The sequence below is a fragment of the Megalobrama amblycephala genome, linkage group LG13 (genome assembly GCF_018812025.1).
Source record: "Megalobrama amblycephala isolate DHTTF-2021 linkage group LG13, ASM1881202v1, whole genome shotgun sequence".
NCBI classification, from domain to species: domain Eukaryota; kingdom Metazoa; phylum Chordata; class Actinopteri; order Cypriniformes; family Xenocyprididae; genus Megalobrama; species Megalobrama amblycephala.
In genome coordinates this window covers 32,950,944-32,971,953 of record NC_063056.1, presented here as the reverse complement: position 1 = coordinate 32,971,953, position 21,010 = coordinate 32,950,944, and the positions used below count along the sequence as shown (strand labels likewise).

Genomic DNA, 21,010 nt, shown 5'->3' with positions numbered 1-21,010 from the left:
CTGAGGGACGCTGGTCAGGGCGGGAGAACAAGACGGGGGATTGCTCTCTGCTGGGAGAGGGCGAGGCACGCGGGTGCTGAGCCGACGTGGGCTCGCCCATCTCCATGCGCTGAACCGCTCTGCCCCGCGGTCTCTTCCTCGCAGGAGAGGGGGACGGGAGGGCGCGAGCGGCGGGGTCTTCCTGTTTGAAGAAAGCGGCCCGTGAGCGCAGAAACGCGAGACTCATAGACTCGCAGTGCGAGCATGAGCCGCCAACGAGCGCGTTATCCGCGTGAGACTTGCCCAGGCATCCGATGCACTCGTTGTGCCCGTCTTCTTCGTGCAGAGGGGCTCTGCACATACCACAAGAGTGGTGTGGCATTTAGAAATGCCCTGCGCCGTGAAAACGGCGATTGGGAGGCTCTGGCGGCGAGGGCCAGTGCTCGAAGCGGTGAAAACCGCTGGAAATATGCTCGATAGCGGTTACTGTAACCGCGGGAGGACGCAGAGAGGGCGCGCCGGATGGCGGCAGGAGACCCGCTGAGAAGCGGCCGGTCGCAGGAAGCGGGAGGCGGCGGCTCGTCGACAGCGTGAAGGTGGCAGTCGGCGAGGGCGTGGGCGCTGCGGGGATCCGGCGAGTCGGCTGGGTCCGCTGCAGGGCCTTGTCAACGGCGGCGAAGCGTCTTCTCAGGCGGCAAGCTTCTTTCCCGGCGAGCAGGCTTCGGCGAGGATCAGCGAAGAGAAGTTCAGTCGTCGCTGAAGGAGAAAGGACTGATGGCCTATGGCGATTCGCTCGCTTATATAGCACATTACCCCGCCCCTTTTGGCGGGAATGTGCGCGCGCTCTCTTCTCATAGGCCGCGCAGCTGAGCCGCGCCGCCATTGGTTCAACAACTTGTCTATGAGTGAACCAATGACGGTGCAGTTACACTGCGTTATTGAAAAGGCTTCAGTGGCGGGGAAAAAGGGAGACTTAAATATCGAAAGGGAACATGATATTTTTAGTGATATTTGTAAACTGTCTTTCTAAATGTCTCGTTAGCATGTTGCTAATGTACTGTTAAATGTGGTTAAAGTTACCATCGTTTCTTACTGTATTCACGGAGACAAGAGAGCCGTCGCTATTTTCATTTTTAAACACTTGCAGTCTGTATAATGCATAAACAACTTCATTCTTTATAAATTTCTCCAACAGTGTAGCATTACCTGTTAGCCACGGAGCACTATCAAACTCATTCAAAATCAGAAGTAAACAATATAACAGTATACAATACTCAGATAATCCGACGCATGCATGACGAACACTTTGTAAAGATCCATTTTGAGGGTTATATTAGCTGTGTAAACTTTGTTAAGGCACTGTTCAAGGCAGGCGCGAGCTCTGTGGGCGGAGAGCACAGGATTTAAAGGGGCCGCAGCATAAAATCGGCGCGTTTATAATGATGCCCCAAAATAGGCAGTTAAAAAAATTAATTTAAAAATCTATGGGGTATTTTGATCTGAAACTTCACAGACACATTCAGGGGACACCTTAGACTTATATTACATCTTTTAAAAACATAATCTAGGGCACCTTTAATATGGTTATGTTCACACACAGTACGGTTATTTACAGGAGTGACAACCACATTCCAAACTCACACCCATAAATTTTCAGGACTCACGACCGCATTCTTGGAATATTTGCGCTGTGTGAACGGAACAGGACTGGACAACTAGTTGTCCGTCGTGTCAGTGCGAGAGAGCTGCTACACTAAAGGGTATCTTGTGTGTGGTTTCACTTTCAGTAACTTACAGCGGGGGAGAGATGAGCTGTGACATCACAGAGACTCACATCTGTAAGTAAATGCGGTTGTCAATCCCAAAAACTGACGGTGTGAACGTGGCCTTACATTTAACTAAAAATGATCACATAACTTTGAAAAGCTAACATGTTAACAATAGTATAGCACTTGTTGAATGAGTACAGCAATAAAGCATTTAACATTGCTCTCAAACCAAGCTGCATGCACCACTCGTCACCATGATGGTAACTCTCCAAAAACCCACATGAACAGAAACTCTTCTAAATTAGCTTAACAAAACATCAATCATTACTAAATCTCCCACTTAACATTAATCTAGTGCCATGGGCAAAGCATGGGAAATAGAAATCCCAGCCAGTTCCAGTTAAACTTAAGTTTGTCTAAATTAAAAAAAAAAAAAAAAAAAAAAAGTTCATTAAACTCAAAACAATGAAACAGTTCAGTTTGCTTAAAATATCAGCCCAGTTCCAGTTAAACTTAAGTTTGTCAAATAAAAAAAAAAAAAACGTTCATTAAACTCAAAACAATGAAACAGTTCAGTTTGCTTAAAATATCAGTTTTGTGATCTTGAATGAAAAAGAAAGTGCTAAACACTCATAAAAGTTAACTTGACTGAGTTAATTTGTTTAATTTAATTTTGTCCTACTCAAAACAATTAATTATTTTGAGTGTTGGGGTTTACAGTGTACCTGTGGATACTTACCTGTGTGCTTTTACCTGTGTGCTTCTGTCTCGAACTGTCCAGTCCTCTTTCTTCAGTGATCATCTCGTCTTCAAATCAGCCAGCCTTCAATCACCTCTTATCTCCGCCTGCAAACAGATAAGAACATCATTACCCTGCCATCATTTCAAATATATATTTTCCAGTTACTTACCTGTTTACATCCCGTGTGTCTCAATAAACTCTGATTGGATTTTACCCTTGTCTGCATTCTTTTGTTCCATGACAGCAAAAATAACAAAATAACATGGCATTCATTGCTTAAGGTTAATGGGAGAAAATAAATTATTAGTGTTTTTTTTTTAACTTTTGTTTTGCTCTATATTGAACAAATTAAGTATACAAATATGGCATTTCAAAAATCCCAAAAATAATTGAATAAATAATATTATGCTTCGCAGGAGAAATATAAAAATGTACAGACAAAGGAGTCTTGCAGCAGACACTTTTATTCATGATGGTGACTTTGAATAAAACACAAAATAGAAAAAATAACACTGCACAGGACTGTAAACAATTATATAAACTGTGTATGTCACATTAAAGTAGACTTTATAGTTTGTACATTGTTTGTAATTTGGCATTTTGAAGGCCTTTGTGAATCTGTTGGTTTGCTCTGTTTTTCATGCATTTTTACAGATTGCTTAAAGGTCATGTGTAATAAATCTCAAAACAAGAGTGTGACACACAGAGCCAGAAGTTACTTGCAGGCATATACTGTATATGAGGGAAATTCGTGCACTGCAATAAAATGCACAGCACCTTTATGACTTAAATTCATGGAAAAAGAGTTGAAAAACACATTCATTTCAGATGACCTGTTTAGATAAAAAAAAATCCAGGCCTTTAAAAGTTGCAGTGTATTTATTGCTGGTCCACTGACATTTTTGGTATTTAAAGGACAGAAAAACTCTTTTTGCCCATAGAGTAAACTTCATCTTGTCTATGAGGAAAACTTTTTATAAAATTCAGGTGAGTACATTTTTTATTTAAAATAACCTAAATTAATGTCAGATTGTTTTCATGCATACTATTATTTTAATTATAATTTACTTAACTGTCTATCAAATTCAATAAACAGAAAGTCCAATTACATGCTGTTAAATATTAAAACAAACTCTCACAATAAAACCATTATAAAATCAGATTATAAACATAAACTAAATTAACTTGTCAGATTTGTTATAATCTTATATACTTTTCTTCCCATAGGATAATGGAAATGCACATGTTTTTCCTACTTTGGATTTTTGTGATGCCTTATTTTACAGACACAACAACAGCTAAAGGTAAAGTTCAAAATTACAGATAGTTTAAATTAAACAGACATTATAAACACTGATGACTGAACATATATTTTTATCAAGGCAAGTTGTCACCTATGATTTATATGTTGTACTTTTATACAATTCATTAAATGTTTTTTGGACTAAACTATGGTTTGATATTTTTGCATGTTCCCTTTTGACATTTTTTAGGAAGTGTTTATTGCTGTTTTATGAAACCATAATTGTTTACATTTTGCTGAAAATGCTTATCTTATAATGTGAAAGATATTTTTAGATACCATTTCATATTTAAAAAAAATACTCAATGGGGCATAATGTCACAAAAGGACTGTGTCTAAAACTGTGACTTTGATTTTTCAAGAAACTCCTACAAAAATGCTATAAGCTTTAGTGAACAAAAGACTAGTACGCAGGCACGAGGTTTAACGAACTGGCAAATACATGAGGGAAAGAGTGCACAATATAAAGGAGGCAAAGAACACGAGGAACAGGTGACAACACTCAGACTAATGAGGTGTTACAATGTATTCGGTGTCTGAGGATTTCGGTGACACTGGGTGGAGCTTATATGAATATTCACGAGATTCCTGTTTTGAGTTAAAGCGCCACTGAAAATTTTAGTGGATTGTTCTTGGATCACAGAACTGTTTTCGGTAACGTGATTGTGTTTCCGCGTCGAATGAAGTTAAGATTCTTTTTTATTAATAACGGTTTATGTATGCTCAATAGTTTGTAGGTTACATTGTGTCGCGTCGTGACGTGAGATATAATTTAGTAGTGATTACAGCCACTGGTCTATCGCTAGGAAATGAGCCAACAGCCATCGAGTTTGTTTGTAACTGTTTTGATTTTATATTAGTTCGTTTGATAAGATAACTTGTATAAATGTATCTGTGGTTGCATAATAAAAGTTTCAGTTGTGATTATTTTGCCATTCCCTATTGCTTTCTCAGTTGATAGGCTGCATAACTTTAACCAGACATTATTATATTTAAAACACAATGAGTGTTAGGTTTGTTTTGTTTATGTTTTTGACATGTATGAATTAATGCATGTAAACCTTCTTTATCTTTTTCTGCAAAACACACAATGCTCTATATGAATAGAAACATGACGAGACAGTGATATTAGCTTCCCTGCAGCACTTTCATAAGGTTTTAGTTTAATTCTACAAGCTTTCCACAACAATTAAAATGTTAAAATTGAATTACAAGTGGTTAAATTGATCAGCTACAAAACTAAGTTACTAATGTGGGTTTTATTTACAAAAATTTATATGGAAAAGACAATTGGCAAAAATATGAAGAATATTATTGTTATGTGGATAATCAGACATATACTCACTGCTTTGATTGTTCTGTCATTTCTTAAAGAGTTAGTTCACCCAAAAATGAAAATGATGTCATTAATGACTCACCCTCATATCGTTCCAAACCCGTAAGACCTCCGTTCATCTTCAGCACACAGTTTAAGATATTTTAGATTTAGTCCAAGAGGTTTCTGTCCCTCCATTGGAAATGTATGTACGGTATACTGTCCATGTCCAGAAAGGTAATAAAAACATCATCAAAGTAGCCCATGTGACATCAGAGGGTTAGTTAGAATTTTTTGAAGCATTGAAAATACATTTTGGTCCAAAAATAACAAAAACTACGACTTTATTCAGCATTGTATTCTCTTCCAGAATCCTTTCCATTGAATTGATTCCATTGAACTGATTCCATTGAATTGATTCCATTGAACTGATTCCATTGAATCCTTTCATCTGTCGGCGTTGGTAATGCACTTTTACATCGCCATGGTTGTTTTTGGTGATTAGGAAATCCGCGACATGCACACTTGCGCACCATTTTAAAAAATATAGCAATACCAAAATACAAACAATGTAGAATAGCTTGAATACAGCGTGCGTCTCCCTCAGACTGTAAACGAAGCTTGGGCGCACCAGATAACACATCAGCAGCGTCTTACATCAGCAGCATTACTGCAGAGTCGTGAACCACACTCCGGAGCAGAAGGGGGCGGTAATGCACCAATAAGCTGGATGCCAACCGCCGTAAAACAAGAAAGAAGAAGAAGAAGAAGAAGAAGAAGAAGTGGAGTCGTGAACACGGATTGACAACAGACCCGGAAGAGAATACAATGCTGAATAAAGTTGTAGTGTTTGTTATTTTTGGACCAAAATGTATTTTGGCTTCAAAATGTCGCGGATGTCCTAATCACCAAAAACAACCACGGCGACGTAAAAGTGCATTACCAACATCGACAGATGAAAGGATTCAATGGAATCAATTCAATGGAAAGGATTTCGGAAGAGAAAACAATGCTGAAAAAAGTCGTAGTTTTTGTTATTTTTGGACCAAAATGTACTTTCAATGCTTCAACAAATTCTAACTGACCCTCTGATGTCACATGGACTACTTTGATAATGTTTTTATTACCTTTCTGGACATGGACAGTGCACCGTACATACATTTTCAATGGAGGGACAGAAAGCTCTCAGACTAAATCTAAAATATCTTAAACTGTGTTCTGAAGATGAACGGAGGTCTTACGGGTTTGGAACGACATGAGGGTGAGTCATTAATGAGATAATTTTCATTTTTGGGTGAACTAACCCTTTAATTGCGTCGTGATCACTAGTGGGAAGCCCTAATCAGCCACTAGAGGGCACTCCAACCCAGACTCTTGTTTTCCACAGACTACATTTCCCATAACCCACTTCCCGGACATTGCACCCAACTGTCTTGTTATGTTCATTAATGTCTGTCTATTTATCCGGTTGGTTTCTGCTTTTGTCATCGTGGTTTCACTTTATGTCACCGGCTTCTGTTTGTTTTCTGTTTGGACTGCTCTGTGGATTTTGACCCTTGCCTGTTTGTGGATTACGTTTTGGATTACCCCATTAAAGCTGCACTTAGATCTTACCTGTTTGTCTCTGTGCATTCCATGACAAATTGCTTGCTCAGTTGGGTAAATAATTTTAAAGAGACTTTATTAAATCCTAAAGTGAAGTGTTATTTTTTCATATTATTAGGAAACATTCTTAATCTTTTTTCCCACAAAATGATGCATTTCATTGACAAAACATTTTAATGTGGAAAAAACATGAAGCACTGTGAATCAGGATTCAGTTTAACACAGTGGTGATATGAAACTATGGAAATAGAACTAACTGAGCAAACCTGCAGTATATTCACAATGAAATGTATTAGCTATATTCTACAAGCTTTCCATAATTAAAATGTTTAAATTTTAATTGTTTGTTTAGCGGCTAAAATAATAGACCATGTAGTAATTTGCATATCTCTAATAATATGACATATTTAATTAGCAAAAACAATTGTATTTAAACACACATTAACACACTTTACACAGAGTCTTGTGATCCCAGACAAATAAAAAAGTTTGGTCTGCTCATGGAATCTCAGTGATACCAGCCTTTGCTACTGACACATTCAATCTACAATATATAATAAAATATAATAAAATAATAAAATTACATTAACCTGTATTATTAAAATTAATACACTGTCATGTTCATAAAGTGAAAAATAAAAGTGTCTGCTTTGTCTGGTGTACAGGGATATTTATTGGCAAAAGTCATATTTGGGAATGAATCAAGGATATTATTAGCTATAGATATTATATTAGTTATCAGATGCATAATTCATAATGGCCTATTTGAGTAATCATTAAACTAGATTTAAAGTACATTAACATGTTTTAATGCATGTGTGCAATTTTTGAAACCCATTACATATAACACTAGAAATTCAAGTCTACCCAGATGAGTGCTTCTGCAAACTAGAAAAGTTTACTGCTGCCTTCACCACAGGAGCTCACAATTATTATTATGCCACACATTTCGGCAAACTTTTAAACTTTTAAAAGACTCTTAAAGACTCAAGGTAATACAGAAACAACAAAAATAGTCTACTTAAATGCTATTGGCTCGTTTAGCGAATCCTAACGACACCTCTGGCGAATCATTGGCTGTGTTCATATAAAACATAGCTAAAACATGACACGTCATAACACAATATAGCTTATATATAAAATATTGTGCATCAGTAACAGTTAGAATATAAGCTTGACTTCGTTTAACGCTGAAACATATGCTAATTACCTTTAATGTAAGCCGAAGAGCGTGCACTAACATTTTCAGTGGCGCTTTAACTCAAAACAGGAAACTCGTGAATATTCATGTATGCTCCGCCCAGTGTCACCGAAAATCTCAGACACCAAATATTTCAGAACAGAGGACTCAACAGGAAAGGGATCAGGGAACATAGGGAACAGGTGAGAACACTCATTACAAACGATGACAGAGACGCAGACAGAGACATGTGCTCACACACAACACAAACAAAGAGACATGAAACAAAGACAACACAGACAACACGGACAAGGCTGCCAGGGCAGAACCCTGACACATTTACTTGTTTTTATTAAATGTTTTGACTGATACATGCTTTTATCATTTTACAAATGTTTTATCAATTTTAGCCTTGTTTTACATGGCAAGGCCACACAGTCGGACCTGGGCAGAGTTTCCCAAAAGCATCGTAAGCCTAAGTTGATCGTAACTCCATTGGTGGCAATGGAGCAACGATCAACTTAAGCTTACGATGCTTTTGGGAAACTCTGCCCTGGTTGAGAATCCTTGGGCGGCAAATGGTCATGCCAGTAATGCTACTGATGGAAATCGTGACTCAAATTATGAACATGGATCCTGTACTGCTACTCCTACGCAAGATGACCCATGGTGGAGGTTAGATTTACTAGACCAGTACGTAGTGACCTCCATAACTATCACCAACAGAAAAGACTCTCCTGAAAGGATTGATGGAGCCGAGATACACATTGGAAACTCTCTGCTGAACAACGGCAACAGCAATCCATTGTAAGAAAGTCTTTCAAGAGGAGATTCTCTTAAAGAATGATGTGATGAGGTTACATACTGTATGAAATCAAATATTGTCCACATGCTGCCATTTTTATACAGGGCTGGAAAGATTTCATCCATTCCAGGTGGGAGATCCCTCACTTTCAAATGGAAAAAAAAGGCATTTCAGGCTGTTACATCAATGTGATCATACCTGGCCCTACTAAGGTTCTTACTCTCTGCGAGGTTGAGGTTTACGGTTATCCAGCTCCTGATGGTGAGAATATGAACATTTATGATCAGGATTTGATCAGTTTGGCACTAACAAAAATAAGCAGATATTTCAGATTTAGCAATGTTGTAGACATATTCCATTTTTAGACTGTAAGAGATGTCATTTATTCAAAACTATGAATTCATGTGAAACCCATCTGTTGTTGTAGGTGAAAATGTGGCTTTAGGAGGAGTAGCTACACAGAGTTCCCTCCACGCATATGGCTTTGCATCCAATGCCATTGATGGGAACAAAGATGGTGTTTACGGTCATGGATCCTGTACACACACTGTAGATGACCTCAATCCCTGGTGGAGACTGGACTTACTGAAAAGGCACAAAGTGTTTTCAGTGGTAATTACAAACATATTAGATGGTGCTCCTGCAAGACTAAATGGTGCAGAAATCAGAATTGGAAACAGTCTGGACAACAATGGCAATAATAATCCCAGGTAAATGAATTCATCTTAATATGGCTTTTTTAGAGTATTTAGAAAAGTTCTCAGAATTACTGCAGTCTGCAATGAGACATATAACTTGATTTTAAATTGGTACAATGTGATTTGAGTTTTGTACATTTTTTATTCTGTTCATTTGTTTGACTTGATGCAGTTTTGCTTTGACGGTTCAGAGTTTCTCACAATGCTGAACTCACTCTTTCTTCAGGTGTGCCACGGTCTCTTCCATTCCTCCTGGTTTTTCCACCTCTTTTGAATGTAATGGGATGGAAGGACGTTACATTAATGTTGTTATTCCAGGACGGAAAGATGCTGTTATACTGTGTGAGGTTGAAGTGTACGGATCACCACTGGATTGAGAAGCACTTTAAAAATGAGTTTCAATACTAATGGTGTCTGGAGAACTTTCCTTTATTCAAACTCAGAATACTAACAAGCAGAGCATAAATTGTTAAATCTTAATCCTTAATATTTTATTTCTTAGTGTAACATGTATGTTTACGTTTTGAGTTTTCATTGTGTTCTCGATCTTTTTGCCTGTTTTATCTAGTTGCAGTGTGTTTGATTGATTATCCCGTTCACTTGTTGTCTTATTAATTAGCTCATTAGCTCTTCTGTTTGCTCTGTGTATTTAGGCCCTCAGTTTGAGTTAGCTCCCTGTCCGGTATTGTTTGTATTAAAGGATTAGTTCACTTTCAAATTAAAATTTCCTGATAATTTACTCACCCCCATGTCATCCAAGATGTTCATGTCTTTCTTTCTTCAGTCCAAAAGAAATTAAGGTTTTTGATGAAAACATTCCAGGATTTTTCTCCATATAGTGGACTTCAGTGGACACCAAATGGTTGAAGGTCAAAATTAGTTTCAGTGCAGTTTCAAAGCATTCTACGCGATCCCAGACGAGAAATAAGGGTCTTATCTAGAGAAACCATCACTCATTTTCTAAAAAAAAAAAAAAAGAATTTTTACATTTTAACCATAAATGCTCATCTTGAACTAGCTCTCTTCTTCTTCTTCCCTATTAGAATTCCGGCAGTGTAGACGCTGCTAAGTGTATTACTGCCCTCGTCAGGTCAAAGAATGAATTAAATTGCCATATACAATATGCTTGTGCAAGTATACAACAATTAGTTCAAACTTTGACCTGTGGGGGGCATTTATCATCAGGATTTGAACAAAAATAAGCAGATATTTCAGATTTAGCAATGTTGTAGATACATATTCCATTTCTAGACTGTGGCTTTCTTTTCCAAGTCTGAAGCTTTTATCATTGGAGTCTGAGTCAAGTCTGAAGTCTTTATCACTGGAGACCGAGTCAAGTCTGAAGTCTTTAAGATGGAGTCCGAGTCAAGTCTGAAGTCTTTAAGCTGGATTCCGAGTCAAGTCTGAAGTCTTTAAGATGGAGTCCGAGTCAAGTCTGAAGTCTTTATCATTGGAGTCTGAGTCAAGTCTGAAGTCTTTAAGCTGGATTCCGAGTCAAGTCTGAAGTCTTTAAGATGGAGTCCGAGTCAAGTCTGAAGCCTTTATCATTGGAGTCTGAGTCAAGTCTGAAGTCTTTATCACTGGAGACCGAGTCAAGTCTGAAGTCTTTAAGCTGGAGTCCGAGTCAAGTCTGAAGTCTTTAAGATGGAGTCCGAGTCAAGTCTGAAGTCTTTAAGATGGAGTCTAAGTCAAGTCTGAAGTCTTTAAGCTGGAGTCTGAGTCAAGTCTGAAGTCTTTATCACTGGAGACCGAGTCAAGTCTGAAGTCTTTAAGCTGGATTCCGAGTCAAGTCTGAAGTCTTTAAGATGGAGTCTAAGTCAAGTCTGAAGTCTTTAAGCTGGAGTCTGAGTCAAGTCTGAAGTCTTTAATCTGGAGTCCGAGTCAAGTCTGAAGTCTTTAAGCTGGATTCCGAGTCAAGTCTGAAGTCTTTAAGATGGAGTCTAAGTCAAGTCTGAAGTCTTTAAGCTGGAGTCTGAGTCAAGTCTGAAGTCTTTATCACTGGAGACCGAGTCAAGTCTGAAGTCTTTAAGCTGGATTCCGAGTCAAGTCTGAAGTCTTTAAGATGGAGTCTAAGTCAAGTCTGAAGTCTTTAAGCTGGAGTCTGAGTCAAGTCTGAAGTCTTTAATCTGGAGTCCGAGTCAAGTCTGAAGTCTTTAAGCTGGATTCCGAGTCAAGTCTGAAGTCTTTAAGATGGAGTCTAAGTCAAGTCTGAAGTCTTTAAGCTGGAGTCTGAGTCAAGTCTGAAGTCTTTATCACTGGAGACCGAGTCAAGTCTGAAGTCTTTAAGCTGGAGTCCGAGTCAAGTCTGAAGCCTTTATCATTGGAGTCTGAGTCAAGTCTGAAGTCTTTATCACTGGAGACCGAGTCAAGTCTGAAGTCTTTATCACTGGAGACCGAGTCAAGTCTGAAGTCTTTATCACTGGAGACCGAGTCAAGTCTGAAGTCTTTAAGATGGAGTCCGAGTCAAGTCTGAAGTCTTTAAGCTGGATTCCGAGTCAAGTCTGAAGTCTTTAAGCTGGATTCCGAGTCAAGTCTGAAGTCTTTAAGATGGAGTCTAAGTCAAGTCTGAAGTCTTTAATCTGGAGTCCGAGTCAAGTCTGAAGTCTTTAATCTGGAGTCCGAGTCAAGTCTGGAGTCTTTAATCTGGAGTCCGAGTCAAGTCTGGAGTCTTTAGGTCCTATGATGTAATGGATAATGTACATCCAGCATGTTACTTCATGATCCATTACAATGAACAAAACAGTCGTACTTGCAACACCAGTAGTCATTCACAATACAGTCGCTAAGTGGACGCAAGATGGCGCCAGTGAGTCGGTTTGTTATACAGCAGTTTGTTATTACAGCTTCGTTGTTATTGACGACAGTCATTATCAGAAAATATCAAACCTCATAATGTTTAAGAATGTCAATAGAAAACTACACATGCTGATTGTGATACTTTAAAATATGAGCTATAAGTAATAAATGGATTAACTTCTCTTTCTAGCTCTCTTATGGACACACATTAAGAAATAAAGCTGCATATAATACGAAAAGATTGATAAAACGTAGTGCTAGGTTTAAAGTCTATATTGTTTTGTTCATATTTTAACAGGCTGGCCATTCAAAAGAGCCATGCAGCTACACAACAGTATAATTAGCTGCGTGAGCTAATGTGACTAACCTTTGTGGATGCGATGTCTCATAAAATTTGATGTTGTCGTTCCGGTGTCTTTAATTGTTTTCCCACATTCTGTGCAAACCGTGCAAATTATTATTACTGTTATATTGTTTTCAAATTGTTAATGTTAACAACATCAGCATTACGTGACTATGTGTATTTAGTGTGTATTAGCGTTACCTGTAGATTTCAGTTTCTGTTGCCACTCAACAGTCCAAAGTCTTTTGCTTTTTGACTACGGGTGAATCTCCAGTTGTCAATAATGATTGTCATTTGGACCTTTCTGGATTACAATCTGCCATCAAAATGATAAGTTTAATTATTTCAGCTGCTGTGAGAAAAGGCTATAAATGACCCGCTACCAGCAGCGTCCTCACATGATAAAACCGACTAGCCTGGACTCCTTCCTTTCTGTTTACAGACGTGATGTAATGACGCACAGAGGAACTGCTGCATGCTCAAATTTCCCGCGGAAATCCACCATGTTGCTCTTATTATAAAACATCATTACAGGCTTACCGTTGTGAATCGAGATAAGATAATTAGATAGTGTTGAACACTGGCTGGTTATGTACTTGCACAAAAATTGATTTTGGATAATTTTTAACCAAAAAAAGTTACGGACTGCAGCTTTAAAAAAGCAAGATGCCCCGTTGAAATATGTGAAATGTAAAGTTTATCTAACCTGCATACATTAAAGCATACTATTGTGATTGCAAATTATTGTGACAGATATGAAGGGGCAGGAGAATTTATGCGTGCGTCAGACTTCTGAAGAGGATACACCTGTGTATCCTCGATCATAACTCCTCGTTCCTCACCTCCTCGTGGTGCTATTAGAGAATTGGGATGTCCTTCAAGATGGCTGAGCTTGATCGGTTTCCGGGTCATAGGATGGAGGACGGAGGAGCGAGGAAACGAGGAGAGATATTGAGAAGCACCCCGAGTCTCTAACTCGAGTGCCCATCTCTGACTAAATCTCCCACCTAACATTAATCTAGTGCCATGGGCAAAGCATGGGAAATAGAAATCCCAGCCCAGTTCCAGTTAAACTTAAGTTTGTCTAAATAAAAAAAAATAAAAAAATAAAAGTTCATTAAACTCAAAACAATGAAACAGTTCAGTTTGCTTAAAATATCAGTTTTGTGATCTTGAATGAAAAAGAAAGTGCTAAATACTCATAAAAGTTAACTTGACTGAATTAATTTGTTTAATTTAAGTTTGTCCTACTCAAAACAATTAATTATTTTGAGCGTTAGGGTTTACAGTGTATCTATGGATACTTACCCGTGTGCTTTTACCTGTGCTTCTGTCTCAAACTGTCCAGTCCTCTTTCTTCAGTGATCATCTCTGGCAACCAGCCAGCCTTCAATCACCTCTTATCTCCACCTGCAAACAGATAAGAACATCATTACCCTGCCATCATCTCAAATATCTATTTTCCAGTTACTTACCTGTTTACATCCTGTGTGTCTCAATAAACTCTGATTGGATTTTACCCTTGTCTGCATTCTTCTGTTCAGTGACAGCAAAAATAACAAAATAACATGGCATTCATTGAGACCAGAGCCGTCGCTATTTTCATTTTTAAACACTTACAGTCTGTATAATTCATAAACACAACTTCATTCTTTATAAATCTCTCCAACAGTGTGTAATGTTAGCCGTTAGCCACAGACCATAGCCTCAAACTCATTCAATATCAAATGTAAACACCCAAATAAATACAATACTCACATAATCCGACGCATGCATTCAGTATGCATGACGAACACTTTGTAAAGATCCATTTTGAGGGTTATATTAGCTGTGTAAACTTTGTTTATGCTGTGATAGAGTCGAGAGCTCGGGAGGGGGCGGAGAGCGCAAGCATTTAAAGGGACCGCAACCTGAAATCGGCTCGTTTCTAATTATGCCCCAAAATAGGCCTTTAAATAATTAATTTAAAAAAATCTATTGGGTATTTTGAGCTGAAACTTCACAGACACATTCAGGGGACACCTTAGACTTATATTACATCTTTTAAAAAAAAGTTCTAGGGCACCTTTAAAGTAGACTTTATGGTTTGTACGTTGTTTGTAATTTGGCATTTTGAAGGCCTTTGTGAATCTTGTTGCATGTTTTTCATGTAATTTTACAGATTGCTTAAAGGTCTTGTGTAATAAATAGCTCAAAACAAGATCCAGAGTGTGGCAATAAAATGCAGAGCACCTTTATGGCTTAAATTAGCGGAAATAGAGTTGAAAAACATAGTCTGTTTCCGTAATGTTACTGCAAACTATAAATATTTTATTACAATTGTGGTAAAACACATTTATCTCAGATTACCTGTTTAGATAAAAAAATCCAGGCCTTTAAAAGTTGCTGTGTATTTATTGCTGGTCCACTGACATTTTTGGTATTTAAAGGACAGAAAAACTCTTCTTGCCCATAGAGTAAACTTCATCTTGTCTTTGAGGAAAACTTGTTTTGTACATTATAAAATACAGGTGAGTGAGTTTTTTATTTAAAAGAATCAAAATTAATGTCAGATTGTTTTTATGCATGCTATTATTTGAATTATAATTTACTTAACTGCCTATCAAATTCAATAATAAGAAAGTCCAATTACATGCTGTTAAATACTAAACTTTCACAGTAAATCCATTATAAAATCAGATTATGAACAAACTAAATTAACTTATCAGACTTTCCTACCCATAGGATAATGGAAATGCACATGTTTTTCCTACTTTGGATTTTTGTGATGCCTTATTTTACAGACACAACAACAGCTAAAGGTAAAGTTCAAAATTACACAGCTGGTTTCAATTAAACAGACATTATAAACACTGATCACGTCATATATTTTTATCAAGGCGAGTTGTCACCTATGATTTATATGTTGTACTTTTCCAATTCATTAAATGTCTTATGAAATCATAATTGTTTACATTTTGCTGAAAATGCTTATCTTATAATGTGAAAGATGTTTTTAGATAGCATTTCATCAAAAAAAAAAAAAAAACTCAATGGGGCATAATGTCACAAAAGGACTGTGTCTAAAACACATTTTTCTCTTTGGCAATAAAGGTGGAAGTGTAAAATTGTTTTTTGCAGCTATAGACTGATACATCTATACAGAAATGTACTGTCAAAAATATAAATAAATAAACCTGGAGAAATAATCACTGAAGTAAAAAGTTAAACATTATATGGTTAAATGTTTATTATTATTATTATTATTTTGATTTATTCATTTACTTGTTTTTATTACACATTTTGACTATGCTTTATCAATTTTAGGCAGAAATCTCGCTTTATATGGCAAGGCCACACAGTCAGACCTGGTTGGAAATCCTTGGGCGGCATTTGGTCATGCCAGTAATGCTATTGATGGAAATCTTGACTCAAATTATGAACACGGATCCTGTACTGCTACTCCTACGCAAGATGACCCATGGTGGAGGTTAGATTTACTAGACCAGTACGTAGTGACCTCCATAACTATCACCAACAGAAAAGACTGCTGTCCTGAAAGGATTAATGGAGCCGAGATACACATTGGAAACTCTCTGCTGAACAACGGCAACAGCAATCCATTGTAAGAAAGTCTTTCAAGAGGAGATTCTCTTAAAGAATGATGTGATGAGGTTACATACTGTATGAAATCAAATATTGTCCATATGCTGCCATTTTTATACAGGGCTGGAAAGATTTCATCCATTCCAGGTGGGAGATCCCTCACTTTCAAATGGAAAAAAGGCATTTCAGGCCGTTACATCAATGTGATCATATCTGGTCCTAGTCGGCTTCTTACTCTCTGCGAGGTTGAGGTTTACGGTTATCCAGCTCCTGATGGTGAGAATATGAACATTTATGATCAGGATTTGATCAGTTTGGCACTAACAAAAATAAGCAGATATTTCAGATTTAGCAATGCTGTAGACATATTCCATTTCTAAACTGCAAGAAAAGTTATTTATCCAAAATTATGAATTGATGTGAAACCCATCTGTTGTTGTAGGTGAAAATGTGGCTTTAGGAGGAGTAGCTACACAAAGTTCCCTCTATGGAAATGCTTTTGCATTCAATGCTATTGATGGGAACAAAGATGGTGTTTTCGGTCATGGATCCTGTACACACACTAAAGCAGACCTCAATCCCTGGTGGAGACTGGACTTACTGAAAAGGCACAAAGTGTTTTCAGTGGTAATTACAAACACATTAGACAATGTTCCTACAAGACTAAATGGTGCAGAAATCAGAATTGGAAACAGTCTGGACAACAATGGCATTAATAATCCCAGGTAAATGAATTCATCTTAATATGACTTTTTAGAGAATTTAGAAAAGATCTCAGAATTACTGCAGTCTGCAATGTGACATATATCTTGGTGCAATGTCATTTGGATTTTGTACATTTTTTGTTCTGTTCATTTGCATTTAACTAGTTTGATTTGATGCAGTCCTGAGTTTTGCTTTGACAGTTCAGAGTTTCTCAAGATGCTTTATTCACTCTTTCTTCAGGTGTGCTAGGATTTCTTCCATTCCTGCTGGTTTTTCCACCTCTTTTGAATGTAATGGGATGGAAGGACGTTACATTACTGTTGTTATTCCAGGACGGCAAGAGTATCTTACACTGTGTGAGGTTGAAGTGTACGGATCACCACTGGATTGAGAAGCACTGTAAAAATGATTCATTATCTTGTAAAAGTTACAGAATCAAAGTTTCAATTCTAATTGTGCCTGGAGGACTTTTCTGTAATCCAACAGAACTCAGGATACAAGCAGAGTATAAATTGTTATCTTAATCCTTATTATTTTATTTCTTAGCTGTTATTTTAATATTTGTTCTTGCAACTGATATTCAGCATATATGAATGCCAAAGAAAAAAAACAAGATGTGGTATTTTAATCAAAGAAAACTTGACAATGAACAAAATGGGACACATTTTTTTTTAATGCAAGAGAACTGCGACAATTGCATGATGAAAAATTAATGATTATTTTGTTAAGGCAGGAATATCTTGCAAAATGTTAAAATATGTCAAATAAGACATAAATAATAAAATACCACAATAATATTCATCATAATTAAAAGTATTTTATGAATTGAAATTGTGTGTGTGTTTCTGTATTAAATAAAATAACTGCTAAAAAACCCCCATACAATCCTACATGTTTAATTCTTAAAGTATAACACAAACAATGTCAAGAAAATCAAATAGATGTTTTCCAAAGTAACACTTTGCAGAATCCTCATATGATTTCAATGTAAGAAATGTTCTTTTACAATATAAATAGGCTGTAAGGATGGAGAAAGCAACCCAGTCATCTCACTGGACAGAAATACTAAAACCCAGACTGACCCCTAGTGGAGGGTTGACCTGCAGAAGACATACAGCCAATCAAGCCCAAGAAATGATTGATGGAGCTCAAGAAAATGATGGGAACAGCTAACCCACTGAAATATGCTATCAGTCGTGCTCACCTGATACAATGTGATATTCCTTTGATGGACTGAAACTGTGCTATATAGCACTCTCTCTCTCTCTGTCTGCTAACCTCATTCAATCTCACTAGACTCTCCATCTTTTACTCTTTTTCCAACCAGAAAAATACAAAGAGAACTAATTATATTCTTGAGCTAATCATATTGACTCTACAAAGCCATTATATTATTATGTTATTTTAGCTTCATTAATAATCTGAATTTCTCAAAACAATTATGGTTTTCTTACTCAGCTTTTAGAGGATTCCCAGCATTCTAGGTCATCGTAGATCGTAAAATGCCGTGTAGAAGTTAATTAGAAACAACATGGACATTTTGCTACTCATCATTGCCACTCAGGGACTTAATAAAATTAGGCTATAGTTAGACTTAGGCTATTTTGTTCCTCCCTTTAATAACTATCCACCACACTTAGCAGAAGCCCTCGTGGTATCCAATTAGCTTTTCTGAGAAATAATAATGAGAATAAAATTGTCAAAATAATAGCGAGGTTCAGTACATTCATCTAAAGACTACATTTCCCAGAATGCATTGTCCCGTATACCGGAAGGTCAACCTACATTCTCATCGTCCTTTGCCGAACACGTTTCGCTTCAAGATATAGAAGGTAAATGTAAACAAAGGTGTATCGTAAACTCAACAGCTAGCTAATTATTCGATTCCTCCTTGAATTTATGATTTGCATTATGTTTTGTAATTTGAAGTTTATTTTTAATCATTCACTGAGCTGTAAATGACATATCGTACACTTATCTTAAATTATCTCTGTTGTCAATTTAAACTCAAAATCTAAAGTAAATTATGTGATTAAATGTTAATATCTGTCTTTTATTCCATTACTAGTCTATCTTAATGAATACTTTTTCACTGCTAACTTGACACTAGCTAATGATACATTATTTATAATACAACTTTTCTGCTCATTTTATCTCTAGAATGAAGCAGGAACATGAAGATCTCGTTTTGAAAGCATGTGGAGCAAAATCTCTGCAGATTGGTGCAAAGATTCAGACTTTGTGGAGCGGTTATGGTGAAATATTAAGAGTCCACTTGGAGGGATGTGACCGTCCCTCTGTGGTTGTAAAACATGTAATGTTTCCCCAAAACCAGAAACATCCAGGGGGCTGGAACACAGACATATCTCACCAGCGCAAAGTGCGATCCTATCAAGTAGAAACTTATTGGTACCAAAACTACACTACAAATGAACACTGCAGAGTCCCCATTTGTCTTGCTGCCAAGTCATTTGGTGATGAACAGTTGATTGTTTTAGAGGACCTTGATGTTGCAGGATTCCCATTGAGAAAAACCTATGTTAATGATGCTGAAATAAAGGCCTGCCTCAGCTGGATTGCCAACTTTCACGCCCTCTTCCTTGATGTCGTCCCAGAAGGACTTTGGCCTGTAGGCACATATTGGCATTTAGAAACAAGACCTGAAGAGCTAGAAGCCATGTCAGATCAAAAACTCAAAGCAGCTGCTGCAGAGATAGACGGCATCCTCAACAACTGCCGCTTTAAGACAATTCTGCATGGTGATGCAAAACTAGCAAATTTCTGCTTCTCCAAGGACGGTTTACAGGTTGCAGCGGTTGATTTTCAGTATGTTGGTGGAGGCTGTGGGATGAAGGATGTTATTTACTTTTTGGGCAGCTGTATGGATGAGAGAGAGTGTGAAAAGCGAGTGCCCGGCCTTCTGGATCACTATTTTTCAGAGCTACGGAAATCCTTGGACGTGAAGACCAACTTTCAAGAGCTGGAGAAAGAATGGCGAAGCATGTTCGCTTTCGCTTGGACAGACTTTCATCGCTTTCTTCTTGGATGGATGCCTGGACATCACAAGATTAATAAGTATAGCAAAAGACTCACTCAGGAGGTTTTAAACAAACTGAAGCAATCTCAATCATTGTGAAACTCAGAGGAAGAAAGATTTTAAAGGATTAGTTCACTTTCAAAATAAAATTTCCTGATAATTTACTCACCCCCATGTCATCCAAGATGTTCATGTCTTTCTTTCTTCAGTCGAAAAGAAATGAAGGTTTTTGATGAAAACATTCCAGGATTATTCTCCATATAGTGGACTTCAATGGAGCCCAAACGGTTGAAGGTCAAAATTACAGTTTCAGTGCAGCTTCAAAGGGCTTTAAATGTATTCTTCAAAAAGCTTATGCTGTATGTCCTATGCCTTCCCTTTTCGGATCTGGTGCCGTGTTCGTCCCATAAGTAGAATAGGGAAGGCATAGGACATACAGCATAAGCTTTTTGAAGAATACGGAAAGCAGAAGCACGTGCACGGTGATCATTTGTGTTTATAAAGCATATACAGTTGTATTTTTTTTAGAAAATGACCGATTGTTTCGCTAGATAAGACCTTTATTCCTCGTCTGGTATTGTTTAAAGCCCTTTGAAGCTGCACTGAAACTGTAATTTTGACCTTCAACCGATTGGGCTCCATTGAAGTCCACTATATGGAGAATAATCCTGGAATGTTTTCATCAAAAACCTTAATTTCTTTTCGACTGAAGAAAGAAAGACATGAACATCTTGGAAGTAAATTATCAGGAAAATTTTATTTGAAAGTGGACTAATCCTTTAATACTAAAATTACACTGGAGTTTAATGAACTGAAAGATTCAGAACTGTCTTTATTCTGAATGTAATGTAAACACTTGTTTGTGAGATTAAAAAAATACTTATTTCTATTTAATTGTTGTATGGTATATTTTATGTTAAAGCATTCCAACACACTCATCTTTCATAGAAATATTTTATAATTACATTAAAATTATAAAGGCATCATTAAGAACCTTCTTTAATGCTGTATAAAGAGTATGATTTCAGGTCATTTGAATTACTAATTTTGATTTTAAGCAATGTGCATATAAAGTTAGGGGGGAAATACTAAAATATGTGCAATTTACACAGGAGTGTACAGCAAGATTATTATTATTTCAGAACAAA

The 21,010-nt window shown here is 37.2% G+C and overlaps 2 protein-coding genes and 1 pseudogene across 3 annotated transcripts in view; all 3 read left to right on the top strand.

Annotated features, from left to right (window-relative positions):
• Positions 1 to 17,588, top strand: part of LOC125243647 (fucolectin-like) — a 42,071-nt gene extending 24,483 nt beyond the window's left edge. The window contains exons 1-5 of one of the 2 annotated variants that reach the window (XM_048153433.1): positions 14,939 to 15,045; positions 15,260 to 15,336; positions 15,842 to 16,139; positions 16,242 to 16,396; positions 16,563 to 16,920. In XM_048153433.1, coding sequence (XP_048009390.1) covers positions 15,264 to 15,336; positions 15,842 to 16,139; positions 16,242 to 16,396; positions 16,563 to 16,849 — 813 coding nt within the window. In that variant the 5' untranslated portion in view covers positions 14,939 to 15,045; positions 15,260 to 15,263 and the 3' untranslated portion in view covers positions 16,850 to 16,920. Of the gene's footprint in view, positions 1 to 14,938; positions 15,046 to 15,259; positions 15,337 to 15,841; positions 16,140 to 16,241; positions 16,397 to 16,562; positions 16,921 to 17,065 lie in introns of those variants that run through there. The other variant, XM_048153434.1, reaches the window with a different exon arrangement.
• LOC125243650 lies at positions 8,106 to 10,103 on the top strand (annotated as a pseudogene).
• A 949-nt stretch (positions 17,589 to 18,537) lies between the features above and the next one.
• Positions 18,538 to 20,103, top strand: pkdc (protein kinase-like domain containing). Its single transcript, XM_048153038.1, has 2 exons — positions 18,538 to 18,657; positions 18,986 to 20,103. The coding sequence occupies exon 2, from the start codon at positions 18,987 to 18,989 to the stop codon at positions 19,959 to 19,961; it is 975 nt and encodes a 324-aa protein (XP_048008995.1). The 5' UTR covers positions 18,538 to 18,657; position 18,986; the 3' UTR covers positions 19,962 to 20,103.
• Positions 20,104 to 21,010: the final 907 nt, after the last annotated feature.

Excerpts from the sequence above, each read along its gene's own strand:
- pkdc (XM_048153038.1), top strand. The coding sequence starts at position 18,987 with ATGAAGCAGGAACATGAAGATCTCGTTTTGAAAGCATGTGGAGCAAAA.